The following is a 24,718-nucleotide window of genomic DNA, read 5'->3' as shown; positions in this document are numbered from 1 at the left end:
TTTTCAAGGCGAAAGTACCAGCGAGAAGTGCTCTTTGCTGTTTCTTTTCTCCTCCAAATAGTGCTATTTTTCTCCTGTGTTTTGCTTTCCATCTGCTTGAATGTGTTTATTGATTTAGTGTTATGCAAACTGCAATAAACCAGTATCCTTCCAATGCTCTAGAGCCAGCTATTGAATGTGCCCCAAACAATTGAAATACAAACTGGCCCGTCAGTTCCAACTCACGTACAACGTACCTGTCACTAATCAGCCTTGAAGCCCCGTCCCAGGTTCCCAGTCCCTTTAGCACCAGAAGGCTCCGGGGAGACCTTAGAGCCCCCTCCCGTCCCTAAAGGGGGCCTACGGGAAGGATGGGGAGGGACTCTTGATCAGGGGGTGTAATGATAGGACGAGGGGTAACGGATTCAAACTGAAGGAGAGTAGATTTAGATTGGATATGAGGAAGAAACTCTTTGCTGTGAGGGTGGTGAGCCCCTGGCGCAGGCTGCCCCGAGAAGCTGTGGCTGCCCCATCCCTGGAGGGGTTCAAGACCAGGCTGGACGGGGCTTGGAGCGACCTGGGCTGGTGGGAGGTGTCCCTGCCCAGGGCAGGGGGTGGCACTGGGTGGCCTTTAAGGTCCCTTTCAACCCAAACCATTCTGTGATTCTATGAACCTGTCCCTGCTCAGGGCAGGCTGGAAATTGGGCTCCAGCCCGGCAGGCAGGGTAACCCTGGCACCCGCATGATGGAAGGAACGTGGCAGAGCTCGTTCTTTTCTCTCAGGCTTTACACGGTTGCAGGATACCATGAAGAAGAAGGAGGGTCTGTGGTTTCTTAGGGCTTTTCAGGTCAAAACAGCTCACGTGTGTATGTCAGAGGTTTGTCTATGCCTTTATAAGAAGAGCAAAAGGACAGGAAAAGTTGAGGATAACTTGCATTCTGCTAAATTATCTTCAGCACCGTTTTCATACCACAAAGATTCATGCTGGGTTTTTTTTTCTGAGCACATTGAGGAGAAAATTAGTGGGCTCTGCAGTCCTGAAAGGTATTTTCTTGATTACATGACCCTATAGATGAGGTTTTAAAATTCCTTTAGTGGCTATTTCTCCTTTTAAACTGTAGTCCCAAACTTTTGCTCGCCGGCCTCGTGCTAACTGGACAACCGCCAAATGAAGCGGGAAGGCGAATGCTGGGACAGCAGGTCCTGGGACTCTCCAACACAGGTGGGAGCCACCAGCCGGGGCTGCTCCTCGGTGGGGCCAGGCTCCGCTTGCTGCCCAGCTGTGCCAGATGTGCCACATGTACCAACCGCTGTACCCACTGTGCCAGCCCTCCCAAACCATCCGCACCAGCCATACCAACCATACCAGCCATACTATCTGTTCCAGCTGTGCCAGCTGTGCCCGCCGTGCCAGCTGTGCCAGGGCCAGGCTCGGCAGCTCTCGCTCAGCCAGCCGGGAGCTGCCACATCCCAAATCAGACAGCTCCCTCTGTTGGCATCTGGTCGAACCTATCCGCCAGGATGCAAAAAAGTTGGGAATAGTATTATTTTTAACACCATCTCCAAGGGGAAGACGATCTGGCTGCGGGGGTGTATCCCACCCAACGGAAGACTTGCTTTTGTGTTATTACTCTAATAAGTGACATTAGACCACGTCCCCCGATGCTGTACCGACCACGGCTCCGCTGAAGACAGCTTTTCAGTCATTTTTCCAAAATAAGTGGGAAGAAGATGTAGCTGGATGTACTCCGAGGTCTGACGTACAAGTGAAAATGTGCCAGCCCTGATGTTCTCCAGTACAGCCTCCCCCTCCGCTCGCACCAGCCCTAAGGAGTTAATCCCACTAAATATACTTGACTTCTGTCTGTCCCTTCCTGAGCACACAAATTGGCACCTCAGCATTCAAAGGAAAACTGGACAGTGTGCAAATGATTCGCTGCCTTTATTGTTTTAGGTCCTTCCATAACAAAAACTCTCAGACAGCAAGCTTTGGCAAGGTTGCTTAAACAAACAATAGTACAGCTACGTGAAATGGTTTCAATACTTCGCCGCAGAGGTACGAACATAACGAAATCTAAGTCTCAAATGTACTTCAAATATTTAACTTATGAGCCCGTTTACAGAGCCAGACAATCCGGACCGCCCACCAAAGCGTTAGCTGGATTTTACAGGGAAGGCACCGCCAGCAGCGCTGACTTCCCTTTGAAGATCTTAGTTCCAGACTTCCCAGCTTGTGGAGCCAAGGGGTGGCCAAGCTGCCTGGTTCGAATGTGACTGATTTAAACTCACCAACTCTTCCACGAGAAATGGTGCAACCAGCAAAGAGAACCAGAATTCCCTCCTCGCGCTCCTGACCTGCAACGCCGAATGGCATGGGAAGATGCAAAAAGAAAAAAAAAAACAAAACCCACCCTTTTTTTCTTTTTCCTATGTGGTTATAGAAAAATCCCTGCAAATCATCTGCTCGCACTGGAGGAGGGACGAGGCTGGCAGAGAAGCCTGCAGAGCCTCGGGCCTCTTTGGCAAGCCTGGGTTGCGTTTGCTCTGTGCCCTCCCCCTTTTACCCGCTGATTTTAAGAGGCTTCCCAGCAGCGTCCGTGTGTCCTGGCTCCGCACCCCAGGTACAGACTTGTACCTATGGAAGCAACCAGCCTTTTAGGGGAAAAAAGCACAGAAGGAGGAAAAAAAAAAATATTTTATCTCTCTGGCCCCCAGTCAAGCCACAGCAATCCTATATTTTCTTGTGAAGCCATCAGGCAGTTGCATCTGTATCCCTTAACGCCCCAATGAGTAGCCCAGCTTAGCTCAGTGGCACCCATTAGTGTCTCTGCAATTAAAAGGCTGTCAATATCTTCACTATAAACCCAGCAATCCAGAAACTTAACACAGCTCCAACTTATCTTCCAAGAAGAAATTTGGCCAAAACAAAAGGAGAAGCAGGGGATAATCATTATTATTTTTTTTAAGAACAATTAATCTGAACCTATAGCTTTCCTGCACGGCGAGGCGCCTTGGGAAATCTGGTCTCAAGCTTCAGCTGAAGTTTTCTGGTAAGCACCAGAGACATCAAAAAGATCCTTTCAGGCTGCAAGCAAGGGGTGGGAGGAAAAGCAATGAATTGCTTTAATACGAAATGTCACATTTAAAATAGATCCTACAAAACCAGAAACTGTAGGCTGGTAAATCCTTCCCTTCTAGAAATACTGTGGGGTTTGGTGGGAGTACCACTCAAAATAGGCATGCAGAATCAGGCCTCAAGTACATAAAATATAGGATTTGGTACGTAAATTTAAAAATATTTATAAATAACTTAAGACATTCAGGCTCAGAGGCACGTGCAGCCGAGTACTTCCCTCTGACATGGAACCGCCGGGATCCACATCCAGTACTATGGATCCCCAGCGCAGAAATTTGCTTTACGCTTAACGTAGAAACCAAACCTGCCCATTGCAGGCTCTTTGGGAAGTCTCCGGTGTCCCTTTGGGAGCACGCGGAGGACGCGTCTAATCGAGCAGAAAGCGTTTGGGAGTTTAGATCCGTAGCGCAGAGCGGGACCTGCTCTTCCCACGCATTCACAGCACGCGGCAAAGCAGCTCCGGGGGGTTCCTCGGCAGCACCTACGTGGCGAGGTCAGCCCAGCCGAGCCTGGCCCCGGGCGACTGCAGCGCTCTGCTCTCGCGATGGAGGTGGTCAGCCTCGGCTCAGGGCTGGAGTAAAGCGATACGGCAGAGGAGGGACCCCTTGAGCTCTGCCCTTGAGCAAAGACGGGCTCTGCTGGTTTGAGCGTTCCGCTCTGCAGCCCCCCGGCTCAGCTCCGGCACTGTGAAGGCAGTATTGATGCAGCCTCATGGCCCTGCGTCCGCGGCAGACATCCAGCCAGAAGACTTGCCCTGAAGGGAAGCCTTGAATTCATCTCACCACCCTTTCTCTTGTACACCTGGCTTGTACCTGTGGAGCAGACTGCAGGATGAAGGCACGTGAGGGAGGATTAAGGTCAGAGGTATGTTTGTTTGGGTTATTCCTTCCATGTAGCTCAGAGGACACGTGTTGCCTGAGAGCCGGCCACCCTCCCTGCGGCCACAGACCATGGAGGCACCCGCTCCCGGCACGGCAAAGCAGATCCCCTCTGCGGGGCAGAGCACGCAAACCCCAGCTCCCCTCAGAGACAAGCCAGGTGAGCTGCTTTGGCCACACGGATATTTGTCCACTAGACACGGACTGGGGCAAACTGGTCACACAGGCCGTATCTTCACTGGAGACGTCGAGCTGAATGGCTCTGCAGGCCATCAGCTATGCCCTGAGCAAAAAATGAACTCTAAATTTCTTTTCTCCCATGGGTCTCCTCCAGACCCATTATGTACTCAGTCTCAGTATACTTTTTCCTGGTAAACACCTTAAAAAAAAAAAAAAAGTTCTTTGGCACTTGTGCGACAATGACACACAGACGTGACACTCTCCTGTTCCTCAGCTGCTTGCTGGACTCATCTCTAGAGGTCCATATATGCAGAGTCTGTGTCCAGCCTCTGGGCCTCTCCGAACACGAGGAAGGCACAGAGGCCAATGCTGTTAACAGCAGCCACCAGGTTGAAAACAGAAATCCAGGAGCCAGTTGTCTCAATCAGGTAGCCAGCCAAGTACACGCAAATGACACCTGGGACAGGAGAGAAGAGAAAGAAATGCAAAGGCTCTGGGGCCAGATCCTGCCCGGCTCCGAGGAGAGGACTCCCCAGGAAAGGATGAGCCGCAGGAAGGCACTTTACCTAGGAGGGCTCCGCCTGTATTCCCAACGCCTGTCAAGAAAAGAAAGGAATTGTATATTAGAAACCCACAGACACGAGCGGCTGCATCCAGGCTCCCACCCGCTGCCCGGTCGGCATGCACAGCTAAATGTCCTGCTGATGTCTGGGACAACCGAGCCCCGTCCCCATCCCCTCCCCTCGGTGCAGGCAAGCATTTGGCAAATTTGGCAAAAAAACACCGCAAGTTGGTGCGGTTGCCCGCCCCCGGCAATGGCAGGAGTACCGCTGAAGGAAGCCGAGGCCGCACATACGGAGCAGACGTTGCACAGAGCAACTCCTGCTCAAACCGTGACGGTGACGACCGTGTCCCCTCCCGTACACACCGCCTCTCCCGCACAGCCGAACCCCCACCGGAGTCCTTACCGAACAGCAAGCCAGCACACGAGGGGGCCAGGTCCTGTACGTTTACTGAAATGCCACTAGGAGAAACAGAGAGGGGGGAAATGGCAGTTTTAATGGAGCACAGTCGCTTTTTCATCATTTACACGGAGTTTAGCTTGCCAAGCAGAAGGAAGAGGTCCTAGACAATAAATGCCACCATCAGGAGAGAGGAGGAAAGAGGCTGAGAGTGAAGCAGCACAGGAGAGTACCAGGAGGAAAAGGATTCAACTCAAAGTGTTCAGAGGGGTCAAGACACAATTCCCCTCCTGCTCCATCTCCCTAATAGCTGCTGGTCCCAGCCCTTCCCCAGGCTACACGGGGATGGGGGATGGAATGCTGCATCATTTCCAGCCCAGCAGGCGCTGAACTCCGCCGGCCTGGCAGGGACCAGCAGAGGATGCTCCGACAAGCGCCAGTTCTCGCTCTGACCGTCAGGAGGGAGGCAGCCTCCTCTGAGACCCTGGAATGCCGAGCACGGGATAAGAGCTATGGGCCACAGCTGCCATCGTTACCACGCTCGTTACCTGTGGTTAAAGGTCTGAAGCCCAACAGAGGCGGAGGCAAACACGATCGCTTTGCAAAAACTGGACGTCTGGCCCAGGCACAAAGCAAAAATACTTGAGACGCCGGAGCCAATGACCTGGAAGAAAGGGAAAATTAAATAGCACAGCGCATTTTCTGAAAGGAAGAAAGCAACTCCTTTCACGGACAAACTGTTCCCTTTATGATGGCAAGAGTCCATATGCACCAGGTGCTTCTCAAGACACTTTTTTGCCCCGGTGTCCTGCCTTTCTGTGCCAGAGGCCTGTCCCGAGGGATGTGATGCTGCGGAGCAGAGAGTGCTGTGCTCTCACCCAGCATTTCTGTTTCTGTTCGTCCTTGTATTGCTATTTCCTCAGTATCTAAGGGGTCATTTGGAATGACAGCGTTACGGTTGGCCTTTGCCTGTGAAAGAAAACCTCTTTGGAGCACTCACAAATCTCTGTGCTCAACGTCACCGTTGGTCCACGCTCTGTTCCTCGGTCAGGGTTATCCTCTGGATTTCATTTCCCACACGCACCGGCCATCAGTCTACCCCAAAGCTACAGCCCCTTTCCTCCATCCACCCGTAACCACCCCCCAGCCCCACTCCGGCTGTAACCCGCCGTGCGAGCAGAGCCCGGCGGGCAGCTCAGGCGTCGCTCCTGCGGCTTCAGCTCTCTTACCTGCATGAACTTACGAATGGTGATGGTTTTGTACCCTGGAAGAGAAAGGAGAGTTGCAGTTCAGCACAGCTCACCCGGTCTCCTTGTTCAGACACCCGGATTTCATCTCCAGGGGGATATTGTGGCTGAGATCAAAGGGAGCCCCAAACACATGGATGGGATTTGGACCCTGGAGTGTTTATCCCACTTTCGTATCAGAACCTCACATTGCCTGTTTGCTGGGTCATCTTCTCCCCACCAACGAGCCCACCTCCCCCCATCCAGGTCCTCTTCACGCGTCACATAAAATAAAGAGCTGAGGAAAAGCCAAAAAAGCTCTTACCCTGGTTGATTAAATGATCAGAGAGAAATCCGCTGAACAAGCTTGTCGGAATCGCAACCAGCCAGGGGACTACGTTAAACACCCAGCCCTGAAAGGGAGCAAAAATCAAGAGAGGTTTGCTGTCAGAGCTGGGTTTGCTGGCAAATAATTTATTTGATAGTCTGTGATACTTGTAGAAAGCAAAAAAAAAATGAGGTGACGAGGACCTTTTGTGGGATCTCTACCCGCTTCGCACAGCGAGCTCTCGGCTACACCCAGCACCGCTGCAAGGCTGGCAGGCACACCACGGGGCTGTAGCCTTTGTCTGTTTGTTGCCTTCCCTTCCGCCCCGGCGGCCCTGCCTCCGAGGGAGAGGCAGAAAGCTCCGTCTGCTCCGGGAAGAAGGGATTAGACGTGGCAAAGTTTACTGTTCAGCAAGGTGATGTGGCAGGGAGCCACAGAGCGCCGGGAAGCCAGCTGCAGATTCTCCTCTGCCCCCTGGGTCATCAGTAAAGCCGTCGGCAAAATTTCCAACATCAGCTTCAACCTCATTAGCAGCGTTACTGGGAAGCTGAGGCGACGGAGCTGGATTTTCTAATGCCAGGATTAGGTAACATTACGGGTAGCAACATACTTTGGTCTATTTTCAATTAAGGGAGCTTGCTGCAGTTGTAATCACAGATGATTACCGGTCATCTGGATTAGAGCTGCTCAGAGGCGTTTTGGTGCCCGGATCCCAGGAGGAGCTGAAATCGGCGCGGGTTGGGCTGGGTTTCATCTCAGCTGGTTGAACCTCCCCATCCATCCACCGTCCCCTGCATCTCCCCCTTCGCTCAGAGCCCATCGCCCCGTGGAGGCATCCCTCCCTCCCTCGCTTGGCTTCAGGATGCGCAGGAGGGCTGAATAATCTTGGTTTTGAATAATCCTGTTTCAGCTGCTCCTGGAAATCGTACCAGGGTCCACCCGCATCTTTCAGTGCCTTTGAAACTTCGGGCCTTGGTCATTTTTGAACACGTTACCCCATAGGGCTTGAGGGGGAACACCTCTGGTGTCTGTTAACACCAGCTGGGGTTGCTCAGCAAGTCAGTCCCCACACACCGAAGCCACCCTTGTTGCATCCCTACGGCCCCAAGCAGCAGGAGCCAGACCCTTCCATCGCCTCCATCCAGGTGGGCTGGAGGCAGCGGTGATGGCAGCTCACTGCAGAAAGGGACTTTGGCCAGTAGGTGACATAGGTTTCCCGCATTAGGGATTAACATCCATCCTTTAAAATCAAGCATCCTCAAGCCCCGTTTTATCAGCATGTATGAAGCGATTATCAGCTGCAGGAACACTATATAGAGCCTCTTACATAAGGGCACCATCCTATAATGCTTAACAGATGGTAAATTACTGCTGCACAAGCACATTACGCGAGGTGCACAGATCTCGCCGCGACAATATGTTTGCCGGTTTAATACATGATTTAAATATAAATATCAAGTATGCCATAAAGCGCCTTACACATGTAACATGAAAAGGCATTTGTAAGCAGCTCTGGAAATTATAAAAACCTAACAGAGCCATTGTGGCAAAGACTGACTGAGTTTCTGAGAGCAAGATCAAAATACCAGCCCTTAGCCCAGATAAGCATTGCCTGGGTTTCTGAAAAATGGGAACAACATTTGTGCTGAGGAGAGAGAAGCCTTTATAGTACTTTTGAAGTACTCGTTAATGGTAACTATCATTTTTGCAGGCAGGTCCGAGCTATACAATGTCAGCACAGTTAAAAACCCCCGAGAAAACACAGGAGTGAATGTGTTGGGGATCATTTGCAACAGCGTAACGTCGTGAGCTCTGTGCCGTTCAAAAACCGTCCTTCCCTGGGAAGAAAAGCTGTCTAAAAACCAAATATAACCCTCTCATCCCTGCCTGGAAGGTGCCCCGGCTCTGCCTCACTTCAGCATCCCTAAATGAGCAACCAGAGGCCGGCCTCTGCCTCCCTGGAGTGAGGATGCTCGCTGGCACCTCCAAACGCGTGCGCAAGGGGGGAACGGCTCCTGACCCCGCAGGAAACTTCCCACCCCCTCCCACCTCCCAGCCTGCTCCCACCGACTCCCTCTGCCATCATCCTCCTCCCCAGGCAACCCGTTTCGGCCAGCACCCGGCACCGCCTCATCCGCGGGGAGAACCGGCAGCGCCTGCGTCCCGGAGCCAACTCACCTTTGAGTCGGGGAAAGTTTCCTTAAAGAAAGTCGGCAGCCAGGAAAGGAGAGTGAAAAACGTGCTGGCCGTAGAAAGCTGAGCGATGATGACAGCCCTGAAAACACACAGCGGGGAGGAAATAATCAGGAGCGACAGGTCACCCTGCGTGGGAAACAGGCACTCGAGCAACCCAATAGTTCAGTTCCTGGTCTATAAATAAACCCCTCACAGCGCTGCAATTGCTTCTTGAGATTTTTCCATAGACAGATACTCCTTTTGGCTTGCACCGCTCGCTCCTTCCCCACCGCCACCCCCCCGGGGCCAGGCGAGGCTCATTGCAGCGGCAACTGGGCGAGCGCGTTTCCCACCAGTCCCCTCCAGCGCCGCAGGAGCTGCCCTGCTCCAGGAGGTGTTCTCCAGGGCGTTCCAGGGATTTGTTATCAGCAGATGGTCCGTGGTTATTCAAGGCAGGAATGGGCTTGCTGCCCTGCAGCCCCATCGCCCTCCTCCCCGGCTGTGAACAGCGCTTGGGAACACGCTTGGATGAGCTTCAGTACCAAATGCAGCATCCCAAAGCAAAAATGGCTATTAAAAAGCGGTTTTGCCAGCAATGAGGACACAGCCTGTGCCACCCCGTGCCCCTGAGCAGCACTTTTTAGGAGCCCATCACAAGCACCATTTCTAACAGGACCGGTAGAGAATATCTCTCCGGAGAAGCACACAACATACACAGGGAACAGCCTGCGAAGGAGGAAAATTTGCCAGTAATACTGAAATCTGACATTCCTCTGGACAGAGCACAAACCGCCTTTTGTCAAGCTTACCTTTTGAGTTCTTTATTTATACAGATGGGATTACAAAACCTGGTCATATCTCCCAAATATATAGATAAGCAGACAAAATACACACAGGCAGAAGGAATAAGCAGAGAGAGGAGGAGGAGCCCTGGGAAGGAGTTTGCTCCCCAGCCCTGCCGGCGCTCGGCGCCGCCGCAGCTGCCTACCATATCGGCGCCTTCTTGAACAGCTGCTTCCAGGGCACTTTGGTCTGCTTGGATATGGAGAGGCCTCTCACTAAATAGTCTACGGGGATGGTGAGTTCTGCAGGGAAAAAAAAAACATACAAAGGAAAGCTCTGATCAGTAACTTTCAGTGCAGCTGGAGGGAGCTCTGGGAGACCGCTGTACGACTACCTTTAATATCTTTCTAACTCTCTTTTATGGCAATACCCGCACTGGATGCTCGTGAAAACACCTTCTTATGTTGACCAAAATTTTTCCGCTGCATCTACAACACTTGCCCATCCAGCCACCTTCACCCATTTGTTGTATCTCTGGTTAAAATTAAAGAGAAATCTCTTTGGGCAAGGACCAGGTTTGGATTTTGTGCAGCACCAGGCAGACGCCTGATGAGCTGGGCCCCTACATACCACGCGCTCGCTAATAACGCTGTAGCCAGGTGTAATGGTTTGCCCACGCGTGGAATTACTCCCAGACAGTTATTTGGGAAGAGATATTCCGGATTAACTGGTTTTTAAAAGCTCTATGTGTAGATGCTCTTAGTTTGAAATAAGTATCTTGCCCTGCTTTAGCTTAATCCACTTTGAAGATCATGCTCTGTTTGGTGTTTTCACTGGTGCTTAAGAGAACTGAGGAGTCAGATCAGGCTCTCGACAGGAATATAATCCAGCGTGGGACTTCCAATCAGCAACGCAAGAGCTCAAAACCTTGTTTTATGGGTTTAGCATCTTGGGTGAGGCACGGGGTACATTATAGAAGACATCTGAACAAAACGTCTTCGTGTAAAATCAGGCATGATCTTAGGAACTAGGGGGATTTGCAGAAAATAGCCGGGAGGTACCACCGGGGTCCCGCACCCTCAGGGATGCGGGCGGCTGCACTCACCCTTCTCGCCCAGGAGGTACTTGCAGGTGCAGTAAACCCAGAGCAAAGTGAGCAAACCAGAGAAGTAGAAGACGCTCTCCCAGCCGTACCAGTCCAGGAGGAGAGATCCTGCACCGCCGATCACCAGCGTCCTGCAAGGGAAACCAAGCTGATCTGGCTAACAGCGCCCGGACCACCGGCATCGATGGGAGATGCTTCCCGGGGTGGGCGCTCCAGGTCACTAAATGCACTTCAATGAGCCGTCAGTCACAGGGTGTGCAGGCACTGCCCGGTCACCCCACGGCTCCGCAACCTGCCCCGTTCCCCACACGGCATCTCAGGATCCTCAGCTGGGGAGGAGAAGCCGCTACGGGACCTCACGCTCGCCTGCCCCGCGCCGAAACACACTCGTCCGGGAAAGAAAATGAGGCCGCTGGTGTGCAGAAAGTATCCCAGAAAACACATAAATCAGCCAAAGAAATGAGTGCACTGGAAAACTAAGTGATTAAACGCCGTAATATTTCTATTTGGCTTTTAAGCAGCCCTTTCGTTTAGAAAGGCAATTCTCATGGAGATCAGCAGAGATGGGGAAGTGATATTATCCCCATCTGTCAGAGAGGACAGGTGACCAGTCTCGGGCTGACTCTTGCTCTTCCTACTGAATCAGGCTGTTTCTCACAGTAATTAAATGTTGCAAACACTCTTCAAAGTCCGGCTTGAAAAGAGAGAGAAAAAAAATACATAAATCCTTGACACACACGACAGCAAGCGCCCGAGGCTTCCTCAGCTGCAGCGGGTATCCTCAAGGACCCAGGAATCCACACGTACTTTGGGCTGCGAGTTTTGCCTCCAACTATTTCATGGCATTTCATCACGTACGATGTCTGGAGACTGTCACTCGCTGCTCGAAGCCTTTTGAACTTACCCAAACTGGGAGCCAGTCCCCACTGTGCTGTAGGTGAAGGCTCGCTCGCTCTCCCGGACCTTCTGGGACAGGAGGCTGGCCAGGGACGGGAAATACACCCCTGCGAGCAACAGGAGCAAGGCAGGGAGCAGTCAGGCTCCTGTGCCCTCGGGAGCAAATCAAAAGCAAATTTAAAAGATCCATCAGGACCTAAGCACCGAGACAACGCAACAAGGCCTTTGGCGAAATCAAAACAGGGATATAAAATGAAATAAGTGAATCCGTCACCATGAAAGGTTTGTTTGTGCCTTCTCCGCAATCCCCTGCTTCATCCTCACTGCTGCCACTGTAAATCCATCCGTGCCAACGCACTTACCCCAACGGCCCCCCAGTGCCGCGGCTCAGCAAGAGGGAAGGAAAATCATCCAAAAGTTATCCAAAAGTTTTGGCGAGGACCAATTTTCCCCAAGTGCTTTGAAGGAGTTTTAAAATGCAGAAATTCAAACAGGAGCGCTGGTGATGTCAGAAGCCAGCAGCCCATGTCTGGCAGAGACATCTCTACAGGGGGATGATTTGCTGGCGAATTACTTTAGAAATGTAATTTATTTTTTTTTTCCCCACAGAAGTTCTGGATGCGGAGGCAGTTTTGAGGCAGAGGATTGCTCGAACACGCAGGAGAGGGGTTCGAGCACTGCAAACCTCATGGTTTGCATCCGAATTTACCGCCCATGAGCCGCCCTGCGCGGATGCCCTGGGCAGACGGACAGACAGACAGACGGCCGGGCGCGCTCAGGGCTCTCACCTTGCAGCAGCCCCATGAGGAACCTGGAGGAGGTCATAAAAACCAGATGGGCAGACGTGACGTGAGTGAGCAGCGGGGTGATGACCGTGAGGAACCCCCAGGCTGATGCCGAGAGGAGAAGGACTTTCTCCCCTCCTATTCTGGAAGACAGAAAACACGTTATCAACCACGAGCTGGGGGCAAAAGGGCAAAGCCCCCCAGACCAGCCTCGTGTGCTTCCTAGTTTAGCCTGTTTTTAAGAGCAACCTTTGAGTCAAACCTGTTCTTCTCCTCTTACAAATGTCTTTATCCCTCGGGGGGGTGGTAGGATCAGCAGCTCTGAGCTCCTCCATTACCACCTCCCCTGGAGCAGGCGGCCAGTGGCCGGTCACCGGCGTTGCCCTCACCAGGACACTGGCCACCAACTCCAGCAGACTCCAGCCCCGAGACACCACCGCACCAGTGCACCCCGGTCTCGGATGGAGGAGAAGCCCAAGCTGCTGTCACCGTTCTGCTTTTCCTAACCACTGACGGTGTTTTCTCTTCCATCTGCTCTTTTACACCAGCTCTGCCTGCTAACGTTTGGGGTTTTTTTGCAGGCGTTTGCTTGCAAACTATTAAGGAACATAATTAAATAGCACAGCGCGCTGCATGGATAATGCACTCCTTCCAGGCATGTGTTCCTCACAAAAGAATTCACTGGAAAGCCCTCCTCGCCAAGAATAGGGTGGCTGGGGAAAGGAACTCGAGCAGGTGAATGCTCACATCTTTCCCCACAGCAAACGGGGGCAGGTGGCTTTTAATTGATACGATAAAACGGAAACACTTGGTTTTCCCAAACAGGATGGAAACCGCGATGGGGGCTTGCTTGTGAAAAGACTGCATGAGAATGTAGGGTGGAAAAAGTGGAGGTGCTGAGCTGAAAATGGAGATGGACTATGCAGATCACGTAGGAAAAAAAAAAAAAAAAAGCTGTATTCCTTGCAAAAAGGAAATACTTTCTTCTTGTGGTTAGTGATTGCAGCCATAAACCCTTCCAAATGGCCGTCTGGCACCACTGGGATTAAACTGTTTGTTAATGGACAAATAACACTCCCGGTGAGCAGCAGCTATGAACGATGCACAGAGCACCAGCGTTTATCACTTTTCTAAAATAAAGTCTGCTTTACACCCGCTAGTTCTTCCACCAGCTTAACATGTAAGCTTGTGGGTTTGCTTTTTTTATTCCAGTTACTGAACCAGTGCTAAAAACAGCCTCCATCAGAAAAATTATGCTGGTATAAAAGTGCTCTTCACTGTTTCCAGGTGAAAAAAACCCAAACCTATGTTGGTCTGAGCATCCATTGACTGTGGATCTCTCCTGGCTGCTGCTCTGCAGGAACCAGTAAAGACAGTGTAGACACTCCCTGTGTCACCCGGGGATTGTGCCCGTGCAAGGTCCTGTGGTGCACGCTGCCCTGTGAGCACAGCGCTGATTTTAAGACCCAGAGATCAAATCGGACAGTCAAAACTACATGTGTCCTCCCTGAATCAGAGCTCCAGACCCTGAGTGAAGCTGATGGAGAGACCTCAGCTGCTTCCAGAGCAACCTGCAGTGCCCCAGAGACCTTCTCCCCATGGAGATCCTTCACCCTTCCACCCCATCCCTGTCCCAGCCACTGTCGAGACTTGAACCCAGAGGTCCAAACAAAGCTAAGGGTGATTAAAAAAGCCCGAGCAGAGGAAAACACAAGAATAATTTCCAGTACTGATCACTGATATGTCCTCCAACAATCTGTGTCAAGCAGTAGCCCCAGAAGAAGCTGCTGAGCACTATGCCGGACTGCTTCTTGTCCCAGTCGAAGTGGGTGCTGAGGGCGACGGCGCAGACGGGCACGGTGACGCGGGCGCAGTACAGCAGGCACGTCCCCAGCAGCAGCATCACCGTCCAGACGCGGGACTCGGGCCTGCAGGGATGGAGAGGGAGATGGGGAAAGGGCAGATGGGCCAGCAGGTCGGGGAGCGGATTCTACCCCTCTGCTCCACTCTCGTGAGACCCCACCTGGAGTGCTATGTCCAGCTCTGGAGTCCTCAGCACAAGAAGGACACGGAGCTGTTGGAGCGGGGACAGAGGAGGCCCCGGAGATGCTGGGAGGGCTGGAGCCCCTCTGCTGTGGGGACAGGCTGGGAGAGCTGGGGGGGTTCATCCTGGAGAAGAGAAGGCTCCAGGGAGACCTTAGAGCCCCTTCCAGTCCCTAAAGGGGCTCCAGGAAAGCTGGGGAGGGACTCTGGAGCAGGGAGGGGAGCCATGGGACGAGGGGGAAGGGTTTTAAAGTGAAAGAGGGAGATTTAGGTTAGAGATTAGGGAGAACTTTTTCACTCTGAGAGGGGTGAGCCCCTGGCCCAGGTTGCCCAGCGAAGCTGTGGCTGCCCCATCCCTGGAGGGGTTCAAGGCCAGGTTGGATGGGGCTTGGAGCAGCCTGGGCTGGTGGGAGGTGTCCCTGCCCAGGGCAGGGGGTGGCACTGGGTGGGCTTTAAGGTCCCGTTCAACCCAAACTGCTCCATGCCTCCATGATTCTATGGAAGGGTAGATCCATGCACAGCAAGGACTTGCGGGTCTGACTGGTTTGCTTGCCAGGCGTAAGGAGTCTCGTCTTGATAAAATAAAGGTCAGCGCAATCCCCCTGCGGCACAGTGGCTCTGACACGCATCTGACAGATGTGTATCGCATCTGGAGACTTTTAGGAATGACGCTAACGTTCATCCCAAACACTATGTGACCCCAGCAGCAAAATCATGTCTGTCCGTAGGCTGCAAGGTGACACGGGGGCTGCTCCGGCAGCGCTGACTGTGGGAAAGGTGGGGGGAAACCCGGTCTGTTTGCTTTTCTCCCCAAACAAAAGCTTTGGAAACTCTTCTTTAAAAGATAAGGGTAACAAAGGAAAGGTCAGTGCATGAGGTTGGGAGCATTTGCAATGAGACACACCTGTCTGTGTAGCAAACATTCGTTATTTGGCATTCCTACCCATTCCCCAAGGGGAATGTGTGTGTTACCCTTCCTAAATAGGAGGAATTCTTTAGTGAGAGACAAGACATGATGGGGGTGAACAGCCCAGAGAGAGGAGCAAGAGAATCCAGCCTGGCCTGATAAGAAGTTTAAGATAATATTAGTAACAATACGTTAACAGAGTGCATTTTTTGGTACACGAGTACTCCGCCCCAAGAAAAGTGCTCCTGCAGAAGAAACAGGCTGGAAATAAGGAGGAAGGCAATTTTCTCTGCTCCAAGCCAGCAACGTGCTTCTGGAGCAGGAACCCACGTTCTGCTGGGTGTACACGAATTCCTCTGCCTTCCCCGCTCACGTCAGCCTGGGTCCCCCTTTGCCCATGAATTACAGAGTTAAAAGCTTAGTGAGAACACCCGCTACTTGTATTATTTGTATTTGCTTATTTTTGTGCCCAGAGCACAAAGCACTGAGCAAACAGACTCTCTGCTCCAGAGCTGACCGGGGAATTCACTGTGCCGGGGCACTGACCTCCGTGCTTTCCACCCGACTAAACGTGCCCACCTCCGGCGCGGGAAACAACCCGGGTCACTTTTTGTATTGAAATGAGCATTCCTTTCTCTGTCCTGGAATTATGATAAATGCAGGTTAATCCCACAGAGCACAAACCCATTTATAAACGCGTCAAATGGCCCATCACGGAGGGAGGCGAAGGAACAATGGCAAGTAAACCACACCGGGCAGCTGTGCCCGCTGGAGGTGGATTTATTGCCGTTTCCCTGATGAGGCGGATAAGCAGCTCAGTGCCAGCCTCCGGCAGCAGGAACTAGAAGTGTTTCAGGTGGTGCTTTGAAGGTTGGAACCGTTGTTACTGTGCACACGTACGAAATAACACAGGAACTAGAAAACCTCACGTTTCTTTGCTGGAGGAATAAGGGTTGACCTGCCTCAGGCGTTTGAACTGCGTGATAAACGCTCTCTGAGTTCCTCCTGGTCTTACACCGCGTGGAAGATATGCAGAAACTATAACTTAATTTGCTGCAAAACCAAAGGTGATTTGTTTTCTAATGGCCTGCCCCCGCCAGCTCCGGGGGCAGCGGCTCCACCGACCTCATCTGGCTGTGGTGAAGCACGGGTCCCATCAGACCAACCCAGCGGGACGATTCGGGCAGGAGGTTTGGGGTATATAAATCCCCCATCGGAGGGAGAGGGCAGGCAGGGGGGTAACGGGCGATGGAAAATGTGACGGAGAGCCCTCGGAGGGGTGTCTCAAGGCGATCCGGGATCAGATGCATTCAGGTGTAAGGGACCGACCCGCGCCTGCCGAACCAGTGCTGCTGCACCGCAGGCATGGGCTGCTGCCAGCGCGGGGCCGTAACCTCTGCCGGTATCTGCAGCCGCGCGGCGCTGATAAATTCGAGCTATTCAACCTGCAACAACGGAGGTGCCCAAGTAAAACGGCGGCAGCCTGCGATGTGCGTAGGCATTTCCTATATTCAGCTGCTGAGACAGTTTTCTAAATTGTGCTTCTCTCCCCGAAGCAAAGGGAGCCCTTTATGAGCTTTCTCACCCTCCGGAGCGGGGCTGAGCTCTGCCTCCTCTCCCGGAGTTATTCTCATGAGTGCAGCAGCATTTTAATGGGATAATTAGATCGACTGTTCTTCCTTGGCCCCAAACCCTACACGGCTGTGCAAGGCGCAAGATGGAGAGAAAAAGACCTGTGCAGCTTGAGTAGACTTTACGCTGCTTCTCTTTATAATATTGCCAAGGTCTGCTCCCTCCAGTGGGTGTTTGCAAGCAGGAAAAGCAAAGCCCACGCGCAGCAGTGCCGGTGCCCGAGGAAGGCGGGGGCGAGGGCAGCATGTTTGGTACTAGTGGATTGGACCCAAAGAAGCGATGAGGGGCTCCGGCATCAGGGCAGAGGGGCAGGAGGGGATGCTGTGAGCTCCCAAGCCTTCCTCCAAGCCCTGGCAGAGTCATCCGAGCCCCCCGCCCCCGTGCTGGGGGGACAGGAGGGGATTTGGGGGTGGCAGGGGGGGGCAGGCAGGCCAGCGGTGCCGGGTCAGCCAGGCAGCAAGTCCCACCTGCCCGAGAGCGGGGTTCAAAGTGCCACACGGGTCCCTGCAAGAGCAAGACGCCATCCAAAGCGCTGCTCAGGGACAGCAGCGGGACGGGATTGCTAGGCAGAGACGCTCTCCCTCCACCCCAGCTGATGTTTTGACAAAACTCCAGTTGAGTTGTTTTCTCTTGACTTTTATTCTTTTTCAAAAGCACTAAATAAGTCTCCAGGTATATGACACACTCTCAATGCTTTCTTTGATTGCTACTCCATTCTGTACATTTATATTCTTTTCCTATATGTTTAAATGCATCGGTAGAGACTTGCACTGAAAACAAGTGGGGAGTATAAGGACGGCTTCAGTCTACCACTGGCTCCGTAGGTAGGATATCCAGCTAGGAAAAGCCATTCAAATAATGTGAGTGTTAAATGTAATCACTAGCTGCCCACACCCACCTGGAAGCCCGGCAAGAATTATTTCTCTGCAAGGACAATGATGTGCTTGCATCAGAGGAAAGAGCTTTGTAAATGCATTTTCTCCTAATTATAGTTATCACAGAAGCTGCCGATGAGTCAATGTTCTGCTCAGTGCACAACAGCAGCAGCAAAGGTTACAGGAGAAACCTCGGCTAGCGCAGAGGGGAAAAAATAAAACTCTCCTTCAAAAACTAAGGAATAATGACAACTCAAATAGTTTTTGTAGGTAACACCAGCCATCCGAGAAGCGGGGCTTTACCAGCGTTAACAAATTAATGGCTTTGCTGTTGCGGGAGGCAGAGATAATCTGATCTGGAGATAACCAAACTGAGTCAGAGTAGAGCACGTCCGAAACGAAGCAAGTCAGAGTCACCGGTGCCACCGTGCCCGTCTCAGCGGCCAGACCGAGAATCCCCCCACAGCCCAGTGTGGGTCCCGGCCGAGCCCCGGCTCCACGGGGCAGAAACCTCCACCAGAGGGGACGGCCACCTCCAACCCCTCGCCAGGTGAATCACCCGAGCTTGTCTGGGGACACCTAATGGACTTAATTGGGTGCCGCGTGACGGCGGCGGCTCCTGGCTGCCCAGCCCGTGCTCTCCGGCCCCGTCATGCCTTTCTGCTTACAGCAAACAGGCGCTGCAGGTGCATCCCCTTCTGCGTGTCACCGAGACCCTCCTCACCCAGCCGGGCAGCTAGAAAACACTTCCTATTTCGTAAACCTCCAACCACCACCCAGACAGACTATAATTAGCTCGAGCCCTCTAATGACTCTTCCTGGGCGGCTTTTTGCACGGCACCAGCCGGGCGTTCGAGCAGCCCTGCCTCAGCTCCCCCGGTTCTCCTCCTCCACACACAGCTTGGCTCCACAGCATCCAGCCATTCCCCTGGGACCCAGCTCCCACCAACCAAGCGGGTCCCCTGCCTGGGGCACTGTGATTAAGAGCGATTTTTAAGGATGCCTGAGAGCCCCAAAGGGGCAAAACCACGCCGAGCTGTCCCGCGGCGGAAGGAGAGCCAGCAGCACAGGGTATCTTTATTTGCAGTGCGTTTTCCTGCCAGAGGAATTTCTCCAGTAGATACCACAGAGCAAATATTTATTCAACTTTATTTCTCCTGACTTGCCTCCCTCCTTTCCCCCCGTCTGCAGGTCTGTCTGTTTGCAGACACTGCAGGTCCCTGTTCAAACGGACGGGCTGGAGTTCGGGCTATCCATTAGATCGCAGTTTAGCACCCCCTGCAAGGCAGGAGTCCGGACCGTCAGGCGTTTTCAGGTGGCACGAGAGCTGTGTTAGACAGCGAGGCTACCAACAGTGTGTCCCAGCCACAGCTCTTGGCCAGAAGCCGTCTCCGAGGTTTTGTGGGTGTTTTCCATAACTGGAATTGGAAGTGGAAGAAGAACCAGGAGCGGCAGCTCTCGATCCGCATCGGAGCCGCGCCGTGGCCAAGGCGGGCGCAGGTAGCATTGCCGGGGCGTACTGCCCACCCCCGGGCATCACTACCTCAGTTTCCCTCTCTATAAGGAGACTAAAACCAGCTCTGTGGGAGATGCACAGAGGGTACATCAGCTGGAGCCACCTCCAGCGCCCCCAGCCCGCTGTGGACACCCACCATCCTGCAAGAACCCCGGGATGGGCAGGCTGGGGACGAGCCCCTGAGGTGGCACCCAGCTCCCAGCCAGGCTGGAGGGCCACCAGCCCCAAACCAAGGGCAAACCCTGGTGGCACTGGGCCACCTCCCAGGGGAATGTCCCCGATGCCTGCGGTCCCCCCCACGCCTCCCGCTCCGCAGGCCGGGGACATTCTCCTCCCCGGGGCCCAGCCCCAGCCCCACGGCAGCATCCCCCTTCAAAAACCTCTTTTCCAGCTCACCGGCCTACAGCTTTCATTTACAGTGATCCACTGAAAATTATGTGATCCACCGCAAATTATGTGATCCACCAAGTGATCCACCACCTGACGGCGGTGGCGCAAACCCGGCGGTGCTGCCGACACTCCTGGGCCAGCAGGTAATACCCAGGTGGTTATTTTTAACCCGCCTCGACAGTCCTCTCGCTCCTCTCTCTCTCTCTTTGTTTTTCTCAACAACAATTTCTCCTTCCCTTGAGAATCTAACGTGCCTGTCAAGAGAGAGGTTTGGGGTTCTTCCCGCCCCCCCTCCTCGAGCCGATTTCATCGTGCTGCAAACCAAACCTCTGTCGCTGTCAAAAGTAGCCTTGGGGTTCAGAGGAGGGGTTTTTGATTTTTTTTTTTTTTTTTCCCGATCCACCAGCAAACAGCCGCTGAGAGCAGCACGGAGGACACAGGGCTTTTTTTTCCTGGGAAAGCTGCTGGTTTCCTGTCAGCCTCCCATGAACAAACTCCTTCCGCAGATGGCAACAAAGTGGTGTTCAGCAAGCGCAGCGCGGGGTTTATTCCCTCTCTCCGCTTCTTGCTTTCGGCAAAAGCGAAGATGAAATTAGATTTCGGCAGCTCGTATGAGCTGGAAATAGTTGTTAAGTCCAGGTGGAGGCGGTGGGGAGACATAATAAAAAAGCGCAGGCGTGCTTCGCGCGCTGAGCCAAGGGCAGACGTGGACCAGCCAGGAATGAAACCGCGTGTCTTGCCTACATTCTCCACGTGAAAAAAAGTTCTCAGCAAGGTCACGCTTAAAACCAGGGTGAGGAACTTGTACAAGGAGAACTTGTACAATGAAAAAACCCAACCACCAAAAAAAAATAAAAAAATAAGTAAACGCAATTAAAGCTGCAACGTGATGTTAACAAAAGATGAGGGCACAGAGCTCAGAAAAACAACGTGGCCGCGGGCAAAGAGTGGGGTCAGGCGGCCGGAGAGCAGCTTGTGGCCGGCGGTACAACCCCTTTTACCTCTGGAGCTTAAAGAAATTGCTGGAATAATCCCTTGTCTTCAGGTGCAGACAGGGGCTGGGAGATGCAGAGCGGTTTCGGGAGTCGTCCGCTTCCCAGGACACGCTGAATTTTCTGTGTCGTGTTTCTCTCCTGGAGGCACCATCCAAATTGCGATCCCCGTGGCTCCTGCTGGACCTGCCCGTGGCTTCGTGCGCCACCTTTAGCCGCAGATTTCTCTTCTCAGCGCTTCGGTCTCCCCCCAGTCAAACCAGAGCTGCCAACGCACACCCACTGCCCGAGGGATCCTGCTTTGGCATGTTAAGATCTCCATAAAAAAGCGCTATCTAAAGGTCCAGACGCGCTACGCAAACGCGAGGGTTTTTTCAAGCCCCAGACAGAAATCCTGAAGCGTTTTTCTTGGAAGAGCAAGAGGAGATGTGTGCTAACGGAGCCGCTGGAAACCTGCAGAAAAGTTTGGGAAAGGCAGCTGGAGAGGCAGGATAAAACATAGGGCAAGAACAGTGGAAGAGGAAGGAAAAGGCAGCTGAAAAAAGGGAGGACGAAAGAAGAAGCCGCATGAACAAAGATGGAAAAATAAACCTGCCGAGATAACTGTTTATCTTTCCTTGCACTGACGGCGCAGACGGATCTTGGAAGGCTGCCTGGCATGTCTTTTGTTGGAGCACGAAAGGAGGACCCGTGTCACTTCCCCCACTTGATAAAACCCTCCATGGCAGTAACTCATTACTTGGCAAGGGTGAGAGCTATTTATTTGCATACGCTGTTCGAAAACCGTCCGCCAAATTGATTTATACAACTGGACCGACCTGCCGGCACGAGCTGGTGGATCGCTGCCCTCTCTGCTCCCCCCCGCCCCGTTCCCACCCTGTTTACCATACCTGTACATACCACCTGTAGACCATCAATCCTCCATAAACCCTCCCCAAACAAGGGCTGCGACCACGCGTGTGCGTCTACGCCAAACAACGGGGAGGTGATCGCTGCTTCTGGAATTTCTGCAATATAGATAACCACCTGACTGGTTATCCTGCCGCTCCTTCCCATTAACTGGATTCTTTCAATTACTAGCAGCACTTAAGATGGTCAGAGTCGCTTCAAAATGCATCTGCCTTGATCAATAAATCATCGCTTTAGAAACTGTTACCGATGGTTTGCATTTTTCTCAGAGATTTGGGAAACTGGAGGGTTTGCTGTGGCCAAATGTATTTCATTTTTTCTAGAGGAAAAACATGCAGAAACTTTGTTTCGTGAAAATTCGGCGCGAGGTTCTTCCTCTCTCACCACTCCCATTTTCACGAAGACTTAGGGAAAAGTTAGAAAAGGGGAGAGAGAGAGAAGGAATTTTCCTAACTGCTTTTTGGGGAGAGAATCTTCAAATGTTAAACAACCGTACCGCCAAAGATCTGCTTTTGAGACCTTCCCCCTTACTCTTGACCTAATTGTGGGTTTGATCAGACTTCCAGGTCTCTAACCACAGGAGGAGCCTCCTCAGAGGGCAGTTAACGTCAGCTATCGGCCTGCTGCCGCTGCAGGAAGCGATTGATGATAAACCCCAACTCAGCCAGCGACTAATTGCTGCTGGACGGGGCAATTCTTACCCTTGGCCACACGTTCCTGCACGTTGGCACCGTTGGCACCTGTCCCCGTGGCTTCCCCTCCACTCTCCTGCCAGGGCGAGCTCGCCAAGGGGTGACACGGTCCCCGAAGGTGAAGGGGAGCCGGTGGGACAGGCCACCGCTGCGGCAGCCAGGCGTTAGTTCCTCTTCGTGGTGGCCTTAAACTGAACCAAATTTCAAAAGCGCGGTGACAACACGGTGGAGTCCAGGGGCTCCCAGTTTGAAAAAGCCTCTGACCATCACTTCCCGCTGCCACATGGCACTTGTGAATCACCATCTCGCCCCGCCTCGGCGGAGAGAAGCAGCGGATCCCGGGGCCGAGGTGCTGGGTGACCTCCCGGGGCGGCAGAGCGGAGCAGCGCGGCCACAGGTAGCCCAGCTGGCTCCTTGGCTCGTAGCCCCTGCTCCAAACACGAGACCACCCTGTGTTTGCTTGTGCCCCTACTGTTAAAAAAGGAGAGCTCGGGCTTAATAGCGCTTTTAACGGCTTAATAGTGCTTTTAACTATCTTAATTACTTAACTTGAAGAACGGTTCGCGCTGTCTAGCTGCTGCCCAGCCCCTATTCCAGACGTTATCTTAATTCATTTCTATCACCAATACAAACATTCCTGCTGGAACACTTCGGTAACCACCTCATAATGGTTTCAACGGCTTGTTTAAATAACTCACTACAGGCCAGAAATAAGCCAAATAGCCTTTTTGCCGCCGCCCCCCCCCCGTGTTTCACCGTAACTCCGTATCTTCCCCCTTTCCTCCACCGTCTCCGCGGGAGCCCGGCGGAGGGAGCCGGCGGGGGCTGCCCGGGCCGGTGGCACCGTGTCCCCGGCACCGTCCTCCCGCTCCCCCGGCGGGCAGCAGCGGGGCCGGGGAGCCGGGGGTCCGGCACCGGCAACATCGCGGCCACTGTCCCCGCGGGAGTCCCCTCCCGACACCGCCTCTGCGGGAAGGGTCCGGGCTGCCCGACCCCCTCCATCCCCAAGCGGCGTCTTTTTCCGGGAGCGGCATCAGGAGGCGGCTGCGGCGGGTCCCGGGGGATGCAGAGGGACGCGGGGGGGTTCCCCGGGCGAGCGCTGCAAGCAGGGGAGCGGCTTTCCCAGGAGCGGGTCCAGCCTTACCTGGACCAGTACGGGTCCCCGCCGCCATCCCTCCTCATGCCGTCGCGCTGGGCGGCGCGGGGGCCGTGCTCGGCGCTGCACAGCGGGACATTCCTGCCGCCGCCACCCGCGGCCATGCGGGCAGCGCCTTCCGCCTCCGCCGCCTCACATCGCGGCGGCCGCCGGCTCCCTCCCTCCCTCCCTCCCCCCGCCGGGCCGCGGCCACGTGTCAGCGCCTCCCGCCGCCCCGTTCCGGGAAGTCCCGGGGGCGGGCGGCTCCCCCCCACCGCTGCCGGTACCCGGCCCCGGCCAGCCTCGAACCCGGGGCCCCGGAGGGTGCCCGGGCGGGGAAGGCGCTCGGCCGGTGCTGGTGGTGTTTTCTCCATCCATCACCCACAAACGTGGGGTTTGGTTTTTTTTTCCTCTTTTTTTCTATTTTTTCTCCGCCTCCGGTAAATATTTACATCCCCATCCGAGCGGGGCTACACAGGGGGCTAAACAGGGTCTCTCCTCTCCCTCTGATACCTGGAAAGTGCAACATTACCGTTGGTGAGACAGACCCTGCTCCTCCAGCTTTCATGGTTTTGACAGCAGAAAAGTCTCCGCCTCTGCTTTTTAAGGATTAGAACTGAATATGATATTCCCATCCAAAGAATTCAATGCAAAAATAAACAGGAATCACTATTGTTACAGCCTGATTTAACTCTTTGGATGGAGCTGTTGCCTTGCTGTAGTAAGATCTGAGATAATCAGATTCATTTACGGAAAAAGATAATTAAAATCATGGTTATCTCAGTCTAACACAAGAGGACTCATGACTCACTTCAGGAACCTGAATGAGCCAGCGGAGGAGCTTTGTGAAGACGTTGTTCAGGGGCCGAGAGCAGCTTGGATGCAGGCATGGCAAAGCTTCAGGCCAGGGAAGGATGGAGAAGCTCCTGCACCTCCTGGCCAAGGTCGTACACGGCCCTTGGGAAAGGCACTGGAGCTGCTGGGCTGCACCAAAAAGTACAAGGTGTGGGGCAGGCATCTCCCCTCTGCTACTCCTGCAGACAGCTGCCTGTAAAGTGATCATTAAAATGAAGGCTGTAGCAGACCAATGTTTAGCAAACTCACCCATTCTTCTCCGAACACAAACACTCTGCAGGTCCCTGAAGGGCAGTTGGCTACTTAAATCAAGAGGGGTAACAGTATTATTAAGCTA

General features: G+C 53.3%; 1 protein-coding gene across 2 annotated transcripts; it reads right to left on the bottom strand.

The window, feature by feature from the left end:
• Nucleotides 1-1,923: 1,923 nt before the first annotated feature.
• SLC17A9 (solute carrier family 17 member 9) lies at nucleotides 1,924-23,669 on the bottom strand. 2 transcript variants are annotated; one of them, XM_054218906.1, is made up of 13 exons: nucleotides 23,536-23,669; nucleotides 14,166-14,363; nucleotides 12,439-12,578; nucleotides 11,658-11,757; nucleotides 10,754-10,884; nucleotides 9,854-9,950; nucleotides 8,869-8,965; nucleotides 6,688-6,775; nucleotides 6,366-6,400; nucleotides 5,685-5,800; nucleotides 5,143-5,198; nucleotides 4,741-4,770; nucleotides 1,924-4,631 (listed from the first exon to the last, which is right to left on the bottom strand). In XM_054218906.1, the coding sequence occupies exons 1-13, from the start codon at nucleotides 23,649-23,651 to the stop codon at nucleotides 4,468-4,470; spliced, it is 1,368 nt and encodes a 455-aa protein (XP_054074881.1). In that variant the 5' UTR covers nucleotides 23,652-23,669; the 3' UTR covers nucleotides 1,924-4,467. The 2 variants fall into 2 exon arrangements, with proteins under 2 accessions (XP_054074881.1, XP_054074883.1); XM_054218908.1 differs by lacking the exon at nucleotides 14,166-14,363.
• Nucleotides 23,670-24,718: the final 1,049 nt, after the last annotated feature.

The sequence above is a fragment of the Rissa tridactyla genome, chromosome 12 (genome assembly GCF_028500815.1).
Source record: "Rissa tridactyla isolate bRisTri1 chromosome 12, bRisTri1.patW.cur.20221130, whole genome shotgun sequence".
In the NCBI taxonomy this organism is placed as follows: Eukaryota; Metazoa; Chordata; class Aves; order Charadriiformes; family Laridae; genus Rissa; species Rissa tridactyla.
This window is presented reverse-complemented; position numbering and strand designations above follow the sequence as displayed.

Excerpts from the sequence above, each read along its gene's own strand:
- SLC17A9 (XM_054218906.1), bottom strand. The coding sequence starts at position 23,651 with ATGGCCGCGGGTGGCGGCGGCAGGAATGTCCCGCTGTGCAGCGCCGAG. Across the intron at positions 14,364-23,535 it reads GGGGACCCGTACTGGTCCAG|GCCCGAGTCCCGCGTCTGGA; the intron begins GTAAGGCTGGAC and ends CCATCCCTGCAG. Across the intron at positions 8,966-9,853 it reads TTCAAGAAGGCGCCGATATG|GGCTGTCATCATCGCTCAGC; the intron begins GTAGGCAGCTGC and ends GTGTGTTTTCAG.